The following is a 22,403-nucleotide window of genomic DNA, read 5'->3' on the forward strand; positions in this document are numbered from 1 at the left end:
AGCGGATTTAGACTGTACTTGGTCTGTTGCTCTCGGGGATAAACTCTGGATCAGATCTTTAAAAATCTCTTGTTCTGCTTCTCTCACTCAATCTTTATTTTATCTATATCATAGTCTTTACCTTTCTCCTCTTTCTCTGTCCCGTTTCATACCCTCTTCTGATTCTAAATGCTGGACTTGTGGTACTTTACATGCTGATCTTCTGCATCTGTTCTTTTTCTGTCCTGCTGTTTCTGCTTTTTGGGAAAAAGTTTGCTCATACCTTTCTCTCATTTTCATACTTTCTGTTCCATACTCAACCACTCTTCTATTTCTGGGTAGTCTTTCAGATTCCTTAGAACTTCCTGCGCACTCACGTGGTCTTTTCGATCTCATTCTTGCTCTCGCATTCCATCACATTTCTTCCAATTGGAAATCCCTTACAAACATTTCCATACAGGGTTGGTGGAACACTTTATGTAATTTTCACAGGCTTGATGTGGCCTTTGCCTCTTCCTGCAAACCAATATGTAACACAGATCTTTACTGGTTGCCTCTCACCACATACCTGGATTGATTAGCTCTGAAGAAATCTGCTCATGTACACTCAGAAAATTTGAAACCTCCTTGAAGGACTTTTACTCTCTCCTTTCTGTGAATGTGTTATCTTTTGCAGGTTTCATATGTTATATCACCTTTTTATACTGTATATTTTGTATTGATAATTTGTACCATTTGTTTATCTGCCATATTTAGCCCTAGTATTAATATTTTGCAATACTATTGTTTCTCCCCCTCCCCCTTCCTTCGCTTTTCCCTGTATCTTTAAAATCCCCATACAATGCTTTTGCTTCCCAATCATCAACATTAGCACTGTTAATATTCCATGCTTATATTTAAGCATCTTTACTGTTTCTGCTGATGTTTTTGCTTACCAACAATTTTCTTCGATAAAGCTTTTCAAACATAAAAAAAGAAAGATGGATAGAAAGACAGAAAGAGGCAAAGTGAAAAAGGAGAAGGCTGAGTGAGGGAAAGGAAGGCAAGTAAACGATTACAACTGTTGCAGAAAGGCTGATGTTCATTCTCTCCCAAGCCCAGAAATTCTTGTCTTACCTCTGCTTCCACCCATGTTTTGGGAGTGGGGATATATTTGTAGTAGCTAGCAAATCTGGTTGCCCATTCATCTGGGAAGGAGGCAAATCCTGTTAGAAGAATTGAGAACATCAGTTTTCACAGGCGCTCTTAGTTTTCTGTAGAACCAGAGTATGCTCAGAACCTTGTTACATCTTTAATTGTGAATGTTCATAGCACAATTTTGTATTGATATGATTAAAAGCATGTTTTTCTGCCACAAACTGGCTTTGAATTCATTCTAAAAACTGTATTTGCATTAATGTAAAAAATGTGGATAAGAGTCTAACTTGGATTGAAGTAGGTATTTCCACACAATCAAACAACATTTTGGAGGGGGCAATATGTATAGTATACAAGCATCATTCACTGATTATCTTAGCACTTGTGGGTTTCTCAGTATGCATACAGACATCTGCTCATTGCATGCTCCATAAGGAAATGGGTTGTGTCACTTTTTCACCAGGCCCATGTGAGTGAGTTCCATAGGGTTTGCATTTTAATTATAGTCTGTGGTGTGTGTGTATGGGTGTGTGAGTGTGTGTGTGTGTGTGTGTGTGTCAGTGTCTCCCTCTCTCAGTTAGCAAGTCGAGTGTTCATTCTTTTCATAGTACCACTTCATTCTTTATCCTAGTGATTATGGGTCAGACGTACGAACCCATTTTGCAATGGCAAACTCTGCAGTTGACAAAGTCTCAATGTTTGTCACTAAACTAATTTTGCAAGTCGGAAAATTATTTTCGACTAATAAAACTGTTATACTGACGGATACTGAAACACAATTACGAAGTGGCATTGAAGGGGAAAGTTCCCTCCTAAATGCGATTTGGCATGATATGTGATATGTGTCAGTGATTTGCTATTGCAATTGCAGTTGTAAACTACTGACGACAAACAATGTGTCAATTAATTCGCACACTGGAGGGTGTCCCTTGAGGGAGCTTAGCCTTTGTGAATAATGTTGCCAGCATTTGAGGGATATGTAATGGTCTAGAGTACCACTGTTTACTGCCCCTCAATAATTTCCCATACCAGGAAGCTATTTTTATTTTTTTTAAAGGCAGCAGTGGTTCCTTTCAGGAACAGAGGCTGCATTAAAACAAGCATTTGCAATGCAATATGTTTTGCATTTGCGAGAGTTTAAGCTATTGGCATTGTAAATGACAATACCTTTTAATTATCTATTTAGATAATTAACACATAAATAAAAGGCATTGTCGTTTACAATGACAATAGCTCAAATTCTTGTAAATGTGAGCCCTGCTTAATTTGAAAGAAGCGGCTTCCATTGTCCCGGACTGCTACAAAAGTGAAAGTAAAAAGAACAATTGATGTACAGAATGCAGAACAATGTCATACATTCACCCCAGTACAGATATCTGGGCCTAAATCCATCATTTTTTTGCTCACCATGCCATTCCAGTTAGGACCCAGCCATATGCAAATCAGTCTTGACTCTACGCCCAATGAGAACAGTCCAACCCGAACTGCCAGGCCAGGTCCTCCCTGGAATGGAAACAAGCATCCTAGGACCGGCCTCGGACTTTCAGCCCTCATCAGCCAGGATAGCTTGACTCCAGGGGTATGGAGAGCACGGGACCCACGTCTGGGCATACCCGTCCCACTCGGGGGTGACAAATGCAAACAGGTCAATTGATGGACAGGATGCAGAAGAATGTCATGCATTCACCCCAGTACAGAGATCTGGGCCTAAATCCATCGTTTTTTTTCTCACCATGCCATTCCAGTTTGGACCCAGCCATATGCAACTCAGTCTTGACCCTGTGCCTAATGGGAACAGTCCAACCCGAACTGCCAGGGTCAAGACTGACTTGCATATGGCTGGGTTCTGCATTCTGTCCATCAATTGTTCTTTTTGCATTTGTCACCGTGTGGGATGGGGATGCTCAGATGTTACAGCACTGCTGGTGCAGTGCTACAGTTGCACTTCTGCAGATCCATGGCCATTGTTGATTGCTGGAGTATTTTAATTAGTGTACAACTGTGAGTATCAGTGTTGTTATGTAACTGTAGTGGTATTTTTGTAGCATTATTGTTTCATTGCTGTAAATTCAGTGTTTGGGCTTGTAGTAAAATGGTGAGATATTGATTTAGTTTTGCAGGCGTAGTTATGTAGTAAGCCTTTAAGCTGTAGTGTTTAAAGAAGCAGATTTGCAGTAGTAATAGTGTCATAATAGTGTTATTGATGCAGATGTAATGCATATTTTAGCTGTGGTCATGTTGCAATAGCTGTGCTGCCATAGCAGCACTGCAGTGGTGGTGTTACCGTGGTTGTTGGACCCGTCTGCTTCTGAGAGTCCCCTCACCACTATAATTTCTTTTGTTCCCCTGTACCTCCCAAAATTTGTCGCTTTTCATTTGTCTACCAGGACCTTTTTGTGTGTTGTTTCATGGGGCTAGGTGTTCCTTGACACCCAGTTGCTCACAAGGTTTCTGGCACCTATGTGCAAGGCGCCTGGAGAAACCTGGGCCATTAAAACTGAGGTTGGCAACCTATGTGTGTTTAACCTTAAAATGGTGGACACATATTTTCCTCATGAGAGTTACTCCCATTGGAGCCTCCTTGAACCCTGACCTTCTGAGGTTTTGGCGCCCTTTGTGGTTGGCGCGCTTTCCTGACAGGAATTCTTAAGGTTTCTTCAGGTACACAAAATGGCCGCTCCAGAGCCTCAGTACGGTGGCTGTGAGTGACCATAAGACACCTCAGAATGTGTCAACCCATTGACACAGCCAGGGAAGGTTCTAGAACCTTCTGGCTGGTGCCAGTACCTCAGGGCTCTGGCTATATAAAGCCCAGACCCTGGCGGCCATTTTATTGAAGAGAGAGGGGAGTTGATTAGACTACTACACCTAGATGCTGATAGCTGCTGAAGAGGTGTGACCCCTATTCCTGACTTGACACCAGAGAAGACACCTGCCCTGCTTACCCTTGAGGTGGCTGAGAGAACAGGCAGTAGTGTGGCAAGGGTTAATATTGTGGATACTGACTGGCGTTCCAGTCAGGCGTAATTTTGAACCCTTGCGCCTACAGCGCCTGCCCAGCTAGCACCTCTGTGCCCCAGAAGACTGTGGCCGAGTTTGTGTGCCTCCCCGCCCCCCCCCCCGGTGGCGTCAGACTGAGGAAGAAGTCGGGTCGCGAGGCGTGTGCCCGATCGCCGTGACCGTGACCTTATCCTGTGCCCCTTCACGTGTAGCGCAAGCGCGGGAGACTCGGACGTCTCCGAGCCCCACCGGCGTCGCGCGCTTCCTGGTTGGTGCCCAAAGTGAGAAGGTGAGGTGGTGCGCCAGGGCGGGGAGAGGCCGGCCTTTACTGGGCGGGATCTGCGTCCCTGCCCTTTCCGAGACCCAGGAAACTGTTGCTGTGGGCGGGACCAGCCCCCGTGTGAGGAAGTTGGAGGGAGGTCCCGGGAGCCCGTGAATTCCCTGATGCTGGCGTAGGAGAATACTGTGCCCGACTGAATCGCTAATCGATCCAGCCGTTGTGAGGAAATCTGATTCCCCTGTTGGTGCGCCGTGGTAAAATAGAACTGTGCCCGACATTGAGTTAAGTGAGCGCTGAAGGCAAGAACCCCTGTGTGCGGCCGTTCGTCCGTCCAGCGACGTCGAACTGAGCCGCCTAGGAGCCCGCAGTAGCACTGCAGGCTCGAGTCAACCCCTACCGGCAGCGGACATCCTTCCCCGGTGGCCGCGTAGGGCCGAATGAAGGACTTACTGGGTTTCCTTGTTTTTCCAGTCATACGCGCATAGTTCCCGAGTGAACTAAAAGGAGTCCCTGCTCACCGTGTGACCGCAGGCAGTCCTCAGAACTCCACAAGTACTGTAAACAACCATTTACTAAAAGTGTGTTACTTACCAGAGTCAACTGCATGACTTTCTCTAATTGGTGGCAGCGTTATTAAAATGGAAATGTGGCTTTGAAGACTAAATGAACTAGAAAGTAATGCGCTATGTACAAGTGGTATTTAATTCATGTAATGGTGACAGTTGAGCCTGCTATTTAATCTATTTATTGAACAGAGCTAATCTCAATATTTATACAATACCAGTATTCCTGAATTCCTATGTATTGTATTTATTCCCTGTATTTATTCTTAACCTGAATCCCAGAGTTTTGTGAAAAGTGAAATGTAACTGTGCTTTCCAATTGATCCCTATTCACAAGCAGAGAACTTTTACATAAATGAATCGTATTTTTCTACAGCAGTGGTGCGGTGTCCTTCTTTTTAGTGTGACTGTGCAGGGGGATCTTATTGGGTCAGAGCCGGCTTAGCACTACAGCCTTCACTGCCTTGACACTTGAGCCAAGCTACCCCCCTTTGTGCTGGGCTTGCCCATCGCAGGTCCAACATAAAATTGGTGCTCAGCGGGTGGGATTGCGAGCCGTGCTTGTTCTGTACCCCATAATAATTCAGTGTGCGTCACAGGTACACACCCGGAGTTTTCTCCCAGCGGCCCTCTGATTTAACATTTAGTTTTTTTCAAATTCTCTTCTGGAGGTGGGTGGAGGTGACCCTCAGAGTCTCATATCCTTATAACCTACTTCGGGGTGGTTGTCCACACTTTTCACTGACAAGATGGAATTCGAAATGTCAGAGCTGGAGACCTATACTGTGGCACAGCTCAAGGATTTCTGTCAGGAAAGGGGAGTGTTCGTTAGGCGAGGGGCCAAAAGAGTGGAGCTCCGTACTAGTCTGCGAGCCTGGGTGGAAGCACATCCGGAGGGAACGGTAGAGGAGGAGGAGTCAGACAGAGGTACTGTCATTGAGGTAACTGCAGAATGTCCCCTGGGGGTGGGTGAGATGTCAATCAGCCCCAAGGTAGCCTCACGGGAGGGCAGCAGTGTATCCTCAAGAGGGTTGTCAGAGACCGAGTTAGCCGACAGGAGAGAGGAGAGACAGGTCAGATGGGAGTTGGCCAAGCTGGAGATGGAGGATAGGAGAGAGAGAGAAGGGAGGAGGATGGAACATGAGCTCAAGCTACGAGAGCTCAATCTCCAAGCCCGTAACATCACTCCGCGGGGTGTCGAGTCAAAGGAATTTGTCAGGGAGCCCAGGCCTCATTTACCCAAGGACGTGGTCGCCAGTTATACCGCTGGAGACGACATAGCGAAGTGGCTGACAGCCTATGAGGTCTCCTTAAGAGCCCATGGGATCCATGAGAAGCATTGGGGTGGTGGATTGTACCGCTACATGCCTCCTACAGGTAGGGATGCCCTATTGGCCCTAGACCGGGAGGAGCAGGTAGATTACCCCGCCATGAAGGTGGCGCTCATCAGAAAGTTTGGGTTGACCCCAGAGAAATACCGGCAGAGGTTTAGGGGCAGCCACAAACTGAGCTCACAGAATTGGGTTGACTTCCTGGATTATGCCAAGAAAGCCCTAGATGGGTGGGTCCAAGGTAGTGAGGTGGAAGACTATCGAGGGTTGTACGACCTAATACTCAAGGAACATCTACTCGAGAAATGTCTTCCCGAGCTGAGGCAACACCTGGTAGACAGCAAACTTACTTGCCCCCGTAAGCTTGCTGAGGAGGCGGACATTTGGACAAGTACCCGAGTGTCCACCAGGGGGACGGGAGGAGATTCTCAGAAGTCCGGACAGGGCGCTCCCCAGAAGAATGAGGGGGGAGAAACGAGTTCTCCAAAGGCCCCCAAAATAACTTTAAGGGGAAAAGTTCCTTCTCCAACTTTAAGGCTAACCCGCAGAAGCACCCTAATCCTGGCCAGAGTCAGCAGCCAAGGGTTGTCCATTGCTTTGAGTGCGGTGGTGTTGGACATTATAAGGGAGACGTGAAATGCCCAAAGAGACCACCCCCTCCCACTGGAGGAAAGGCCCCGGGAGTTGCTAGTGTAGTGCTCGGGGAGGAGATGCCCTTAGTTAAGGGGAGGGAGTGGGCGGGAGTCACCTTAGTGTCCCTGGGTGATCGGGAGATGGTTCCAAAGATCCAGGTGCCCTGAAATACTACCAAGTATGGGCAGTGGGTCACCATCAATGGCCATAGAGGGGAAGCTCTGAGAGATACAGGAGCCAGTATGACTATGGTAAGGAGTCATCTGGTGTCCTCAGAGCAGGTAATTCCAGGCGTACTTCATCCAGCCGCGATGGCTGACGGCAGAATGGGCCACTATCCTGTGGCCGAGGTTCCCTTTGAGTGGGGAGGGGTTGCAGGTTCACTTCGAGTTGCCGTAAGCCCCGCCGTGCCAGTTGATTGTCTGCTGGGCAATGATATGGAGCACAATGCTTGGAAGGAGGTGGAATACTGGACTCATTCTGAGATGCTGGGTACACCTGATTGGTCCTGTGTGAGTACCAGGTCTGCGGCTGCTCGGGAGGAGAAGTCGCATGGGTTGGAGCCTGGAACAATGGCCCGCCCAGCTGCTGATGAGGGAGCATCTCGAGGACAGGAGGAGCCTGCCTCAATGTCCGTGCCCCGTGAGACGGATAGGCCACCTGTGGAGGTGGACCCGGAGTCCGCGGAGGAGGACATGGTTCTGATGGAGGACCTACCTATCCCCGCTGAGTGGCGAGTGGAGGGAGGACCGTCCAGGGAGGAACTAAGCAAGGGACAGAGGGAATGTCCCACCCTCGAGGGTCTAAGGCAACAGGCTGAAGCCCAGGCAGCAGGTAACGAGTCTGGGAACTATCGTGTTTACTGGGAGGAAGGTCTCCTCTACAGTGAACCCAGGGCGCCAGTGCACGGACTGTCACGGGCCCTAGTAGTCCCACAGTGTTACCGAGCCTTCCTATTAGAGTTGGCTCATGAGATTCCCTTGGCAGGACACTTGGGTCAGGACAAGACCTTTGCCCGGATTGTCCCCCACTTTTATTGGCCTCGAATGAGGGTGGCGTCCGACACATACTGTTGGTCGTGCGTGTCATGCCAAGCCAGTGGGAAAACAGGGATGAAGCTGAAGGCTTCCCTGGAACCACTTCCCGTCGTTGGCACCCCCTTTGAAAGGGTGGGCATCGACATTGCTGGGCCCCTAGATCCACCGACATCATCCGGTCACAGGTTTATCCTGGTACTGGTGGATCACGCCACAAGGTATCCAGAGGCAGTTCCTCTGAGAACCATTACTGCACCGGTAGTGGCGAAGGCCCTGATGGGGATCTTTACCCGAGTGGGATTCCCCAAAGAAGTTGTGTCTGACAGGGGGACCAACTTCATGTCAGCGTATATGCGGGCAATGTGGAAGGAGTGTGGAGTGACCTACCGGTTCACCACTCCTTATCACCCACAAGCCAATGGCCTCGTGGAGAGGTTCAACCAAACCTTAAAGGGTATGATCAGAAGTCTACCCGAAAGCCTGCGGAGGAAATGGGACGTCCTCCTACCCTGTTTGCTCTTTTCCTACAGGGAAGTGCCACAGAAGGGAGTGGGCTTCAGCCTCTTCGAGCTTTTGTACGGGCACCCTGTACATGGACCTCTCAGCCTGGTGAGGGACTCCTGGGAAAAGTCTCCCCGGAAAGTTCCCCAGGATGTGGTGAGCTACATGCTGGCCTTCCGGAGCCAAATGGCTAAGTTGTGGAAGCAAGTTTCTGACAACTTGGAAGCCAGTCAAGCAGTCATGAAAGTGTGGTATGACCACAATGCTCACCCAGTGGAGTTGGAGCCTGGACAGAAGGTGTGGGTGATGGAGCCGGGGGAGCTGAGTGCTCTCCAGGACCGTTGGACAGGCCCCTATGAGGTATTGGAGAAGATGGGCAAGTCTACCTATCTGGTGGACGTAAGAACCCCTCGGCATCCGCATCGGGTGTTACATGCCAATCGCCTCAAGCCCCACTATGAGAGGCCCGAAGTCATGCTGATGATGGTGACTGACGGATCAGAGGAAGAGGACACTGAGCCTCTCCCCGACCTCTTTGCGGCTCAAGAAAAGGATGGGTCAGTGGAGGGAGTAAAACTCTCACCATCCCTGATTCCTGAGCAGCAGGGGGAATGTCGCCAGGTCCTGGGAACATTCGCTCCGCTGTTCTCCCTTGTCCCGGGTAAGACCCATCTGTGTACCCACGACGTGGACACAGGAGACAGCCCACCTGTGAAGTCAAATCGGCTGTCTGACAAGGTGAAGGCCAGTATCCGAAGCGAGGTAGCTAAGATGCTGGAGCTAGGAGTCATTGAACCTTCAAGCAGCCCTTGGTCCAGCCCGGTGGTTTTGGTACCAAAAGCTGCCCCACCTGGCACCACACCAGAATTACGATTCTGTGTGGATTACCGAGGACTCAATTCGGTAACGAAAAACCGATGCTCATCCGATCCCTCGGGCGGATGAATTGATTGACCGGTTGGGAGCTGCCCTATATCTCAGTACCATTGACCTCACTGCAGGGTACTGGCAGATTCCCATGACTGATGGAGCCAAGGAAAGGTCAGCCTTCTCCACACCTGATGGACACTTCCAGTTCTGCGTTATGCCTTTCGGGCTCAAGAACGCTCCTGCCACTTTCCAGCGGCTGGTGAACACGATCCTCACCGGGATGGAGTCATTCTCTGCTGCTTACTTGGATGACATAGCTGTCTTCAGTAGCAGTTGGGAGGATCACTTGCAAGCCGTTCTCCAGGCCCTGGAACGGGCTGGCTTGACGATCAAGGCCAGCAAATGTCAGATTGGACAGGGGTCGGTAGTGTACTTAGGTCACTTGGTGGGCCGGGGAACGGTGCAGCCCCTTCAGGCGAAGATTGAGGCAATCATGGCCTGGAAACCCCCCAAGACCCAGACTGAGGTCCGAGCCTTCCTGGGCCTCACAGGTTACTACAGACGGTTCGTGAAGGGGTATGGCACTATCGTGGCACCCCTTACAGAACTCACGGCCAAAAAGCAACCCAGGAGAGTCATCTGGAGGGAGGCTTGCCAGCGAGCCTTCGACACTCTGAAACAAGCATTGTGTAAAGCTCCAGTCCAGAAGGCTCCAGATTTTTCGAAAGAGTTCATTGTCCAGACAGATGCATCCGATATTGGCATTGGGGCGGTGCTATCGCAACTCAATGAAGAGGGTCTGGATCAACCCGTGGTCTTTCTGTCACGGAGACTGCTTCCCCGGGAACAGAGGTGGAGTACCATTGAGCGGGAAGCCTTTGCGGTGGTCTGGGCACTGAAGAAGCTGCGACCATACCTGTTTGGTTCGCACTTCCTTGTTCAGACGGACCACCGACCCCTTCGCTGGCTCATGCAGATGAAGGGGGAAAACCCCAAACTGTTGAGGTGGTCTATCTCCCTACAGGGAATGGACTTTCGGGTGGAACATCGGCCCGGAGTTGACCACGCCAATGCAGACGGTCTCTCGAGGTATTTCCGCCTTAGTGTTGAGAACTCCCAAGGGGTTGGGTAGCTCTCCCCACTTTCAGCTGGGGGGGACGCGTGTTGGACCCGTCTGCTTCTGAGAGTCCCCTCACCACTATAATTTCTTTTGTTCCCCTGTACCTCCCAAATTTGTCGCTTTTCATTTGTCTACCAGGACTTTTTTGTGTGTTGTTTCATGGGGCTAGGTGTTCCTTGACACCCAGTTGCTCACAAGGTTTCTGGCACCTATGTACAAGGCGCCTGGAGAAACCTGTGGCCATTAAAACTGAGGTTGGCAACCTGTGTGTGTTTAACCTTAAAATGGTGGACACATATTTTCCTCATGAGAGAGACTCCCATTGGAGCCTCCTTGAACCCTGACCTTCTGAGGTTTTGGCGCCCTTTGTGGTTGGCGCGCTTTCCTGACAGGAATTCTTAAGGTTTCTTCAGGTACACAAAATGGCCGCTCCAGAGCCCCAGTACGGTGGCTGTGAGTGACCATAAGACACCTCAGAATGTGTCAACCCATTGACACAGCCAGGGAAGGTTCTAGAACCTTCTGGCTGGTGCCAGTACCTCAGGGCTCTGGCTATATAAAGCCCAGACCCTGGTGGCCATTTTATTGAAGAGAGAGGGGAGTTGATTAGACTACTACACCTAGATGCTGATAGCTGCTGAAGAGGTGTGACCCCTATTCCTGACTTGACACCAGAGAAGACACCTGCCCTGCTTACCCTTGAGGTGGCTGAGAGAACAGGCAGTAGTGTGGCAAGGGTTAATATTGTGGATACTGACTGGCGTTCCAGTCAGGCGTAATTTTGAACCCTTGCGCCTACAGCGCCTGCCCAGCTAGCACCTCTGTGCCCCAGAAGACTGTGGCCGAGTTTGTGTGCCTCCCCGCCCCCCCGGTGGCGTCAGACTGAGGAAGAAGTCGGGTCGCGAGGCGTGTGCCCGATCGCCGTGACCGTGACCTTATCCTGTGCCCCCTTCACGTGTAGCGCCAAGCGCGGGGGACTCCGACATCTCCGAGCCCCACCGGCGTTGCGCGCTTCCTGGTTGGTGCCCAAAGTGAGAAGGTGAGGTGGTGCGCCGGGGCGGGGAGAGGCCGGCCTTTACTGGGCGGGATCTGCGTCCCTGCCCTTTCCGAGACCCAGGAAACTGTTGCCGTGGGCGGGATCAGCCCCCGTGTGAGGAAGTTGGAGGGAGGTCCCGGGAGCCCGTGAATTCCCTGATGCTGACGTAGGAGAATACTGTGCCCGACTGAATCGCTAATCGATCCAGCCGTTGTGAGGAAGTCTGATTACCCTGTTGGTGCGCCGTGGTAAAATGGAACTGTGCCCGACATTGAGTTAAGTGAGCGCTGAAGGCAAGAACCCCTGTGTGCGGCCGTTCGTCCGTCCAGCGACGTCGAACTGAGCCACCTAGCAGCCCGCAGTAGCACTGCAGGCTCGAGTCAACCCCTACCGGCAGCGGACATCCTTCCCCGGTGGCCGCTTGGGCCGAATGAAGGACTTACTGGGTTTCCTTGTTTTTCTAGTCATACGCGCATAGTTCCCGAGTGAACTAAAAGGAGTCCCCGCTCACCGTGTGACCGCAGGCAGTCCTCAGAACTCCACAAGTACTGTAAAGAACCATTTACTAAAAGTGTGTTACTTACCAGAGTCAACTGCATGACTTTCTCTAATTGGTGGCAGCGTTATTAAAATGGAAATGTGGCTTTGAAGACTAAATGAACTAGAAAGTAATGCGCCATGTACAAGTGGTATTTAATTCATGTAATGGTGACAGTTGAGCATGCTATTTAATCTATTTATTGAACAGAGCTAATCTCAATATTTATGCAATACCAGTATTCCTGAATTCCTATGTATTGTATTTATTCCTTGTATTTATTCTTAACCTGAATCCCAGAGTTTTGTGAAAAGTCTAATGTAACTGTGCTTTCCAATTGATCCCTATTCACAAGCAGAGAACTTTTACATAAATGAATCGTATTTTTCTACAGCAGTGGTGTGGTGTCCTTCTTTTTAGTGTGACTGTGCAGGGGGTTATTATTGGGTCAGAGCTGGCTTAGCACTACAGCCTTCACTGCCTTGACACTTGAGCCAAGCTACCCCCCTTTGTGCTGGGCTTGCCCATCGCAGGTCCAACAGTGGTGCATTAGCTCATAATGGGCACATCATTAATAGGTTTGAAGAGATATCTGTGGCATTGGCATTCAGGTGTTTAGAGGTCCCTAAACTTTTCATCAACTCTTAAATTAGAGGCCCTGCCAAGGTGGCAGCCATAGTGAAATTAGAACTGGCATCAGCATGTGAATGACCAATAACTTTAACCCTATTTTCTCAGGGGTGTGTTTGGTACTTTCTTGGTTGATTCCATTTGTGTGGGAGCCCGACTGAGAGACAAAGATTGTGAACCATAGAATATATGTGAATAAGCTTAAGGAAAATTTGTAGGCATTGGGTGCAGTAAGCTTCTCTTCCGTGAGATTACAGATCTGTTTTGTGAGTCTGGCTGTATTTAATAGCTTGTAGTGTGATGAATTGTGTTCCTCTTCATTAGTATGAACTAGTGCATTAACTGAAAGTACCCCGAATGTGCCTTGTCCCTTTGAATTAAATGAGAGTGCCATGATATGGCTTGGGGATATTGGGTAATCATATTCACCTAAAAACCTAAGTGATATAATGAGAGAGTTCTTTGGAAACATATAGAAAATAGTTTAACATGCAGAAGAGACCATATAGTTGTGGAGAAAGTGCACAGTTTTAATCAGTAATTCAAGCACACATTAAATGTTACTAGAAAATAGGACTCAAAATATCAAACAAGTTTCATGATTAAATTTATGCATCATGGGGTAACAGTGCAAACTGTTCTACATATTCAACAAGTAATGCAGGGATCCAGTTTGCAGGTGAGTACAATGTTTAATTCCACATATGTTATCATGGCAGTGAGCTGATCATCGGCACATTCAATCATATCCAATACATTTTATATGTGTGGAAGAGAACTGGTACCAAACTTCACCAAAGATTGTTTCTGAACTTGGTTACCAATATGCTGCCAATGTGGGTCTGATCTGATTTATGTATCAAAGATTAAAATGAAAAGTCACATTTAATTCTACATAGCAGTGCTACTAAATGAGCTCCTAGGACCTTATGCAGTCTAAACTACATACATACTGTTATAATTACGTTATGTCTTTATTTGCATCAGCATGTGTCTCGCGCTGAGCTCGTGACATGTCCTTCTGTTCACGAGTTGAGCGTTCGGTCCAACGGCAGTTAGATGCCCGTTTGGTCCCGGTCTTGCTGGTTGGGTTTTCTACGTCTCCTCTCAATAAAACACCAAACCCAAGAAACCTCGGTGTGCAGCCTGCTTGGTATTTACAACATTTATGGCGACATCGGAGTGAAGGCGAAGGCAGAGACAGACGAGCGACGCGTCAAGAGTTGGCGAAAGACAGAAAGAAAACCCGACCACAGCAAAAGCGGCCTGCGATCTCACGAGAAGGGGTCGTTTTACTTACGAAAATTAACATAAGGCTTGCTGGAAGGTACGTGTTGGAAATTACTCACCGGGAGAATACTAACTGTCCTTGAAGCGTGACGGAGCTTTGCCTATAAATCTCCAGCTCGTCAACGCGGACAACAGCGCCCCTAAGGGAGAATATTTAAAAGAGAAACACTCTTAAAAGGGAAACGTGCTGTCAGCGGGCCCACTATTGGGAAAACGTGCTTAAAAAAAAAATGAAATGTACTTTGAGCAGTCTTGCAGTTGAAGGAATGCAGTAAAAAACTATACTGCAAACCTAAATTATAACGTCAATTGAAATGTAATGTAATGTAATGTAATGTAAGAGACATTTCTACCGCGCAGCTTTCACTCCAAGGAGTATCTTGGCGCACAGACAACTCAGATGGAGGAGTTGTGAAGAAGGGAGAAAGATGTCACTAAGTTCTACACACACATTACACTAGAGTTCTACTGGTGGCATCAGGCAGGGAGAAGATCCAGGTTTTCAGTGCTTTTCTGAATGGGGCTTCCTGGGAGATTAATCGCAGCTGAGGAGGAAGTTTATTCCAGGCCTTTGTTCCTAGAACAAAAAGGGATTTACCACCTTTTGTCATCAACTTAAAGTGAGGGGGGGTGAGTAAGTTCTGATGAGCAGATCTCAAACAGCGAGTTGGTTGATAACTTTTAAACCCATTATATAAATATGTTGGGCCACGTTGGTAAAATGCCCTAAAGGTAATTAGGAGAATCTTAAACAAAATTCTTTTCCCTATTGGCAGCCAGTGAAGAGTATTTAAGGCTGCCGAGGCAGATGACCTACGCGGCAGATGCAGTACCAAGCGGGCTGTCGCATTTTGGACCATTTGCAGTTTGTGGAGAACAGATTTATTTGCTCCAGCATATAGTCCATTGCAATAGTCTAGCCTAGAACTAATTAAGGCCACTGCGACTGTTTTCCTCGCTGGTAGTGGAAGGAGATCAAAAAACTTCCTTAGTGCTTTGATGATCTGAAAGCACATACCTGCTACTGCCACGGCCTGGGGTTTAAAAGACAACTGATGGTCAAATTTAATGCCCAAATTACGAGCAGATGTAATTGTATTGGGGGGCACTTCAGCCTCTGCTGGCCAGCATGCAATTGGGGAAAAAAGGTTATTCTTGCCTACAGGAAAGATTTCAGTTTTTCCGGTGTTGCACTTTAAATGGTTATTAGTCATCCACTTAAAGATTGCTGTAAGACAGTCCTTGAGATCTTCCTCGGCACCAGGCCGCTCCCTATCCAACACCAATATCAATTGGGTATCGTCAGCGTATGAAATAGAGCTGATCTTGAATGACGCGATCAGCTTCATCAGGGGCACCATATAAAGATTGAAAAGAACCGGGCTCAAGCTAGAGCCCTGAGGAACCCCTGACCTGACTTCTTTTACCTCCGATTGATATGGGCCTAGCACTGTTGTTTGGCGTCTGTTGGTAAGGAAGTTCCTACACCATGCCAAAACCTGTCCTCCTATCCCTGCGGCAGCCAGACGGTCCACTAAGATGGTATGTGAGACCGTATCAAAGGCTGCTGACAGGTCTAATAGGATAAGGACAGCCTTGTTTCCCTGATCCATTGCTGCCCTTAATGTTTCTGCAGTAAAAAGTAGGGCAGATTCGGTGGAGTGTTCTGACCGAAATCCTGACTGATTAGGATGGAGAACGTTATTCTTCTCCAAAAAGTTGGTAAGCTGGCTATTAACCAACTTTTCAGTCAGTTTGGATAAGATGGGTAACAGGGAGATCGGGCGAAGGTTGGCAAGAGTAGTAGGATCGGCAATGGCCTTTTTTTGGAGTGGCTTAACAGCGGCAAGTTTCCAATCGTTAGGGATAGTTGCCGTCTCTAAGGAGGAGTTGATGATCTGATTGATCATTGGGTTCACCATCTCAATTAAAAGATGCAACACCGGAGGGGGACAGGGATCAAAGGGGGATCCCGATTTGCTGGCTGAAATCACTTTAGCAGTTTCCTCCAGGGATACTGGAACAAAATCATCAAAACGAGAAGAAGATGTCGTCTTCGCTATCACTTCAACCACCGTCGTTGTGGTAGCTACTGGTGGGAAGGTGTTTGTGATGTCAAGGATTTTGTTCACAAAATAGTCAGATATCGCATTACATAGCTCTTGTGAGGGAGGAATCTCCTGCGATAGAGCTGAAGGGTTCATGAAATCCTTGACAATCTTAAAAATTGTTTTTTGTTCCTGTCCTGCTAAAGATATGGCCTGAAGATAGTAGGTTTTTTTCGCCAGCTTAATTCCTATATGGTACTTCCGCCTTGCTGTTATGTAGATATTGCGGGCGTCAATGTCATAATTTCGACGCCACCTACGTTCGAGAGTTTTAATTTCACCTAGTTCAAGTTTTAAGGCTGTTGAGAACCCTGGGGCGTTCTTTTTTGTAATTCTAGGAGTTAAGTTCTGATTTCTTGCTGTTTTTAGCAGAGAACCCGCTCCAGCAATCCAGTTACAGAAGTTTTGATTGTCTGTTGACGTATAACCCGTCATGACTGGCATACTGTCCTTAAGTTTCTCAATAACATCAGACCTGCTGGCTAGTGCTTTCCAGTCTGTGGTGATGTTAATATTACGACAATTATTACCTTTTGTAGATATTATACTAGGTTTCAAAACTCCAAGTATGTTGAAGGGGATGAAGTAATGATCTGTCCATAATTGAGGGCGAGGAGATTTAACCATCAAATTATGATAATTTGAACAGACACAGTCTAAGAGGTGCCCTGCCTGGTGGGTGGGTTCACGATTCCTAAGGGTAAGGCCCAACACTTCCATTGTGTCCATAAGGCAACTCACCCCAGGGGCACTGGGGGACTCAAGGTGCATGTTGAGATCACCCAACACCGAAAAATTAGAAAACCTAAGTGTTAGGTCACTCAGCACATCCCCTACTGTGTCCAAGAAATTAGCGGGGGGCCCGGTGGGCGATATATCAAAGCCCCAGAGAAAACAAAAGTGTCATGAATTTTCAAAGAAAAGACTACTGCTTCTGCCTCTTTTATATCCTTTATTTCTTGGATGGAGCATTTGAAAGTATTTCGATAAATGATAGCAAGACCTCCTCCTCGTTGGTCATGTCTATCCTGCCGCAGGATATGAAAATTAGGAGGGAGGGCTATCGCTACGGCCGGATTACACCACGGCTTAAGCCATGTTTCTGTAATCAGTAGCCAGTCTAGGTGTGATTTGGTGATGAGATCACATATATTTTGGGCATTCTTCACTAAAGAGCGAGCATTAATTAAACCACCCCGTGCTAATATGGTTTCTGTAGATGTTTCCACCGAAGGTTCAGGAAATAAAGTCATGTGACACTGAGCACAGCAGACAGGGCCCTGCCAGCTGTGAGGAGATATGACACAGTTACAAGATACTTGAGACTCTTGGAATGATAATAAAAAGTCACGTGACATACCTGAAACCATCAAATCCAGGTGAACAACAACCTAGAATTGCTCAGAGTCTCCCGCCTCTCACGCCTCCTTAGCGCTGACGGGCGATTTTAATTGAAATAAAACTTTGGCTACAGTGACACACACACTTTAAAATACCTTATGTACGCAGTGTGTCACATAATTACAACTACAGTATGACAACAGTGACACACACACTTAAATATTTGGTATATCAAGAATATTATAGATCTACAACAGTGATACACTCACTTTTGGGAAGAATGTCTTTTACATACATTGCTTAAACTGATCACATTACTGTAAAAGTTTAGATATTGTTTTAGGTTTCATAATGAACGTAAATAATACCATACAAGCCCCTGTTCCTTTCCTAAGTGTCCCGGGTGAACCATCAATGGAATGGGATGATTGGTGTGAAGCGTTTGAAAACAATATTGTAGCATTGGATGGCACAAAGTTCTCTGCTGTCAGAAAGAAGGCTTTGCTACTAGGTGCTTTAGGTAAGGAGGGACAGAGAATCTTCTACCAAGTCCGCCTTTGGACATTGACGATGTTTATAAAGACGCTTTGTTTAAGTTATATACTAGATTTGCTAAGCAAGAAAATGTGGTAATGCGCAGACATAAATTTTACACTGCTCCTCAAAGGGAAAATGAAACGATTGATGATTTTGTCTCTAGGTTGAGAGAACTTTCAGTAAAATGCCAGTTTGGAAACATTCAGGATGAAATGATTCGCGATCAATTGATCGTGCAAGTCTTAGCAAAAAGACACAGGAAAAATTATGGGCAGCTAAAAACCCTACTCTAACGGAGGCTATCACCATTGCTAAAGTTGCTGAAGAGAGTGATAGATGTATGAAAGAACTTAAAAGAATCCAACAGGGGCATACAAGTAGTCAGGAAATTGCAACTTTGCAAGGTGATGTTTCAGAAAATATTGGTTTAGTACAAGGGAGGCAAGCGAATAGAGGGGGGAAAGCCACAACCTCACATAATAAAAATGGAGCAACAAACAAGTTCAGACAGACTACACGTTCTTGCAACAGATGTGGTAGTCCTTTTCACCTAGCCGATTCTAAAAATTGTACAGCTTTGTCTAGGGATTGCTTGAAGTGTGGAAAAAAGGGCATTTTGCACGTATGTGTAGAACCATTAGTTCAAAAAAAAATTGCAATAGTTGAAAATGAAACCACAGATGTTGAGGCGGAGGTAATGATGATTACATGTGCTGGGAGTCAAAAGTTAACAGAAGGAGTTATTCTGTCTCGGCCTAAGGCAGATTTTGAAGTGAATGGGGGTATTTTGAACCTAATGGTGGATACCGGATCACTATATACAATTATTCCCAAGAAATTGTATGATTGCTCATGTACAAATTCAAATTTAATCAAATCTGACATTATACTGAGAGGTTATCAAGGGGTGCGTATAGGTGCCCTCGGGTTCTTTGAAGCTAGTATTAAGTTTAAGGGGAGAATTACTCAAGGAAAGGTCTATGTATCCCCACATGGTCCTGCAATAATGGGGTGGTTACACCAGTACGAATTAAACATTAGAGTGAATCCGAGGGCAGATCCACCAGTGATGTGTGTAGATGATGAAAATGAATGCAATAACGTCCAAGGGGATTTGGAAACTATCCTTAAGAGGCATGAGAACATCTTTAGTGAGAAATTGGGAGAGGCCATTGATTACCAACATATTATAAAAACCAAGAAAAGCGTTGCACCTGTAAAGCACACTGCGAGGAAAATACCTTTATCTGCTAGGAATGAGGTGAGAAAGATAATTAAACAGTTATTGGATGATAACATAATTGAACCTGTAGAGGCCACGCAGTGGTTGAGTCCTGTAGTGATCACTCAGAAACCGGACAAATCTTTGCGCTTCTGTGTGGACATGCGAAGTCTGAATAAGGCTGTGATAATGGATAACTTTCCGCTTCCTAATATAAACGAAATCGTCTTAAGTTTGGGCGGAGGAAAGGTTTTTTCTAAGTTGGACCTTCGAAGCGCATATCACCAGATAAAACTTCATCCGGACTCCAAACAATACACATCGTTCATCACCCCGGAGGGAACTTATCAATTCAAGAGACTTCCTTTTGGTCTGTGTTCAGCAGCAAGTGCATTTCAGAGAATCATTAGTGATGTTCTCAAAGACATTGAAAGGGTTGTCTTCTTCCAAGACGACATTTTGATTTATGGTTTGGACACAAATGATCATAATGTGATTTTGGATAAAGTCCTAACCACTCTCTCAAGGGCTGGTTTGACATTGCGAAGAGAGAAATGTGTATTTGCTGTGGAGGAAGTAGATTATTTGGGATACCATGTATCTGGGCGTGGGATACAACCAAAACAAGATCTTGTTAGTGCAATATGTAATGTGTCTGAACCTGATGACAAAGATAAGTTGAGATCTTTTATGGGCATGGTGGAGTACTGTGCAAAATTCGTAAAACAAATTGCAGAAAAAGTAGAACCTTTGAGGAACATCTTGAGAAAAGGGAAATGTTTTACTTGGGGGATTGAACAGAGAAATGCATTCTTGTTAATCAAACAGAACATTTTGGATGCCAATATACTTTCCAGTTTTATACAGTCACTGCATACCATTCTCACTGTAGATGCAAGCTCTGTTGGGATCGGAGCGGTTTTAACACAAAAGGGTCCTGGTAAACAGAACACGGTTGCGTTTGCTTCACGTTCTCTGACTGAGACCAAGAGAAATTACTCGGTCATAGAGCGAGAAGCATTAGCAGCTGCGTGGGCAACACGCTATTTTCGAGTTTATTTATGGGGAATTTCATTTACACTAAGAACTGACCACAAGCCTCTGTTAAAAGTTTTAGCTCCCGGGGGAATTAGAAATTGCTCAGGAAGGTTGGCAAGACTTGCAGTTAGTGTGCAGGAGTTCACATGCAACGTGGAGTACTTACCTGGATGGTGCAATAGTGTTGCGGACTGTTTATCAAGGTTGCCAGACACTAAGATAGAGCCAAAGGAAATGGTGACTGAGAGTGTTGTCGCATTTTTAGATTACTTGGAGAGTGATTTACCCAGTTCTATATCTAAGCAGGAGTGGGTGGAAGAAATGAAAAAGGATCTTGTCATGGAAAGTTTAATTAAGATGTGTAGGGAAGGTGTCTCCAGGCAAAGTACTATCTCACCTAGTCTTAGGCCATATGTACAATTACTAGATGAAATTTCTTTGCAGGGTGAGTTCATTCTAGTGAGGGGTGAAAAGTATATACCACCTGCATCTCTTAGACCCCGTATTATTGCCTTGGCGCATGAGGGCCATCTGGGCCAAACCCTCACTGGTAAACGCATTAAAGCTGATTTTTGGTGGCCAGGTATAGATGCACAGGTCAAGAGTTGGGTTGAGCAATGTCAACCTTGCAAAGAATCTTAGAAGAGGCTACAAGTTCGTACAAGTAAAGATTCTATGGGACAAATAGTTTCTGAGGAAGGTGCGTGGCAGAAAATTTGCATCGACTTCATAGGTCCTTTTCATGATTTGTTGGATACTGAGAAATTTGCTTTGGTGTTAGTGGATTCGGCTTCTAGGTGGGTGGAGGTTGCCTTTATGAAAAGTATCACTGCTGAATCCACCGTTAAAGTTCTTGATGAGATCTTTAGACGTGAAGGAATTCCTTCTATGATTCTGACGGATAATGGCACACAGCTTACTTCTGGTGTTATGGAAGATTATTTTGGTTTTTTGGGTTTAAAGCATTTACGTACTTCACTTTACAACCCACAAGGTAACGGACTATGCGAGAGAGTGAACAGGCTTGTTAAGGGCACTATGCAGCTTGCTTTAGCTTCAAATCGTTCAGTATAGAAAGAAATAAAAGAAATGCTGTGGGCATACCGCACAACAATACATAGCAATATGTCCATGACACCTTTTGAACTCATGAGGGGGAGATCAGCGGGTACGAAACTGATTCCCACTTGGCTACATGGGAAAATGGTGGAGGTAGATTACAATATGTCAAAAAAAAGACACAATGCTTCAACTAATATAGCAGAAGGTGATTTGGTTAAAGTGAAACCTGGCGTAAATCAGAAAATGTTTAACAAATTTAGAGGACCTTACCAAGTTAAATCGGTTGTTGGTAACTACATAAAGTTACAGAATGGACAAACTTGGAATCTCCGCAGGGTAGCACTTTACCAAAAGAAAGACAAGCCAACAATTTCAGTGCCAGCCACTAAGAAGGTGGTTGGAGAAAAGGTTTGCAGACCACTTCGTAAAAGTGTTGCACCTGCTTATTTAAAGGATTTTGTGTAATTTGGTTTGTTTAAGGAAGGGTGTGGGGTTACATGGTTCAATGTAATCTCAAGGAAAAGTAACTGAAAGTTAAATTTAGAGTTGTAACCTATATGCATCATTTAACTTTTACGGTGTGTATGAGTAAGTTCTTTTACTTCTTGTCTAACTCAATTTTGATTAGTTTCTTATTGTTTATTGTTTAAGGAAAGGAGATGTGTTATAATTACGTTATGTCTTTATTTGCATCAGCATGTGTCTCGCGCTGAGCTCATGACATGTCCTTCTGTTCACGAGTTGAGCATTCGGTCCAACGGCAGTTAGATGCCCGGTGGGTCCCGGTCTTGCTGGTTGGGTTTTCTACGTCTCCTCTCAATAAAACACCAAACCCAAGAAACCTCGGTGTGCAGCCTGCTTTGTATTTACAACACATACATAATATTTATTCTGGCCAATTGTACAAGGATTTACAAAATAGCGACAGTTATGGCGATGTAAACAATATGTACAAAAACAAGGGGGAGTGAGAAGCTAAATTGAGGCTAACCCTCAGCCTCCCTTAAACTTTGTAATCCGTACATAAAAGAGGAAAAAGCCTCACAACTGATGAACTCCTTACATTAGTTCATCAGTTGTGAAACTGATACCACCATCAAACTAGGCTTTGGCAGTGAACTACACTCCGTTCGCGGAGTTTGCAGAGTTT

At 46.2% G+C, this 22,403-nt stretch overlaps 1 protein-coding gene across 1 annotated transcript in view; it reads right to left on the minus strand.

Moving 5' to 3' along the window:
- Window positions 1-22,403, minus strand: part of LOC144827255 (lectin-like) — a 143,118-nt gene that overhangs the window by 87,808 nt on the left and 32,907 nt on the right. Inside the window, exon 3 of the mRNA XM_078685637.1 lies at window positions 1,096-1,184. Coding sequence (XP_078541763.1) covers window positions 1,096-1,184 — 89 coding nt within the window. The remainder of the gene's footprint in view (window positions 1-1,095; window positions 1,185-22,403) is intronic.

The sequence above is a fragment of the Lissotriton helveticus genome, chromosome 4_1 (assembly GCF_964261635.1).
Source record: "Lissotriton helveticus chromosome 4_1, aLisHel1.1, whole genome shotgun sequence".
Classification (NCBI taxonomy): Eukaryota; Metazoa; Chordata; class Amphibia; order Caudata; family Salamandridae; genus Lissotriton; species Lissotriton helveticus.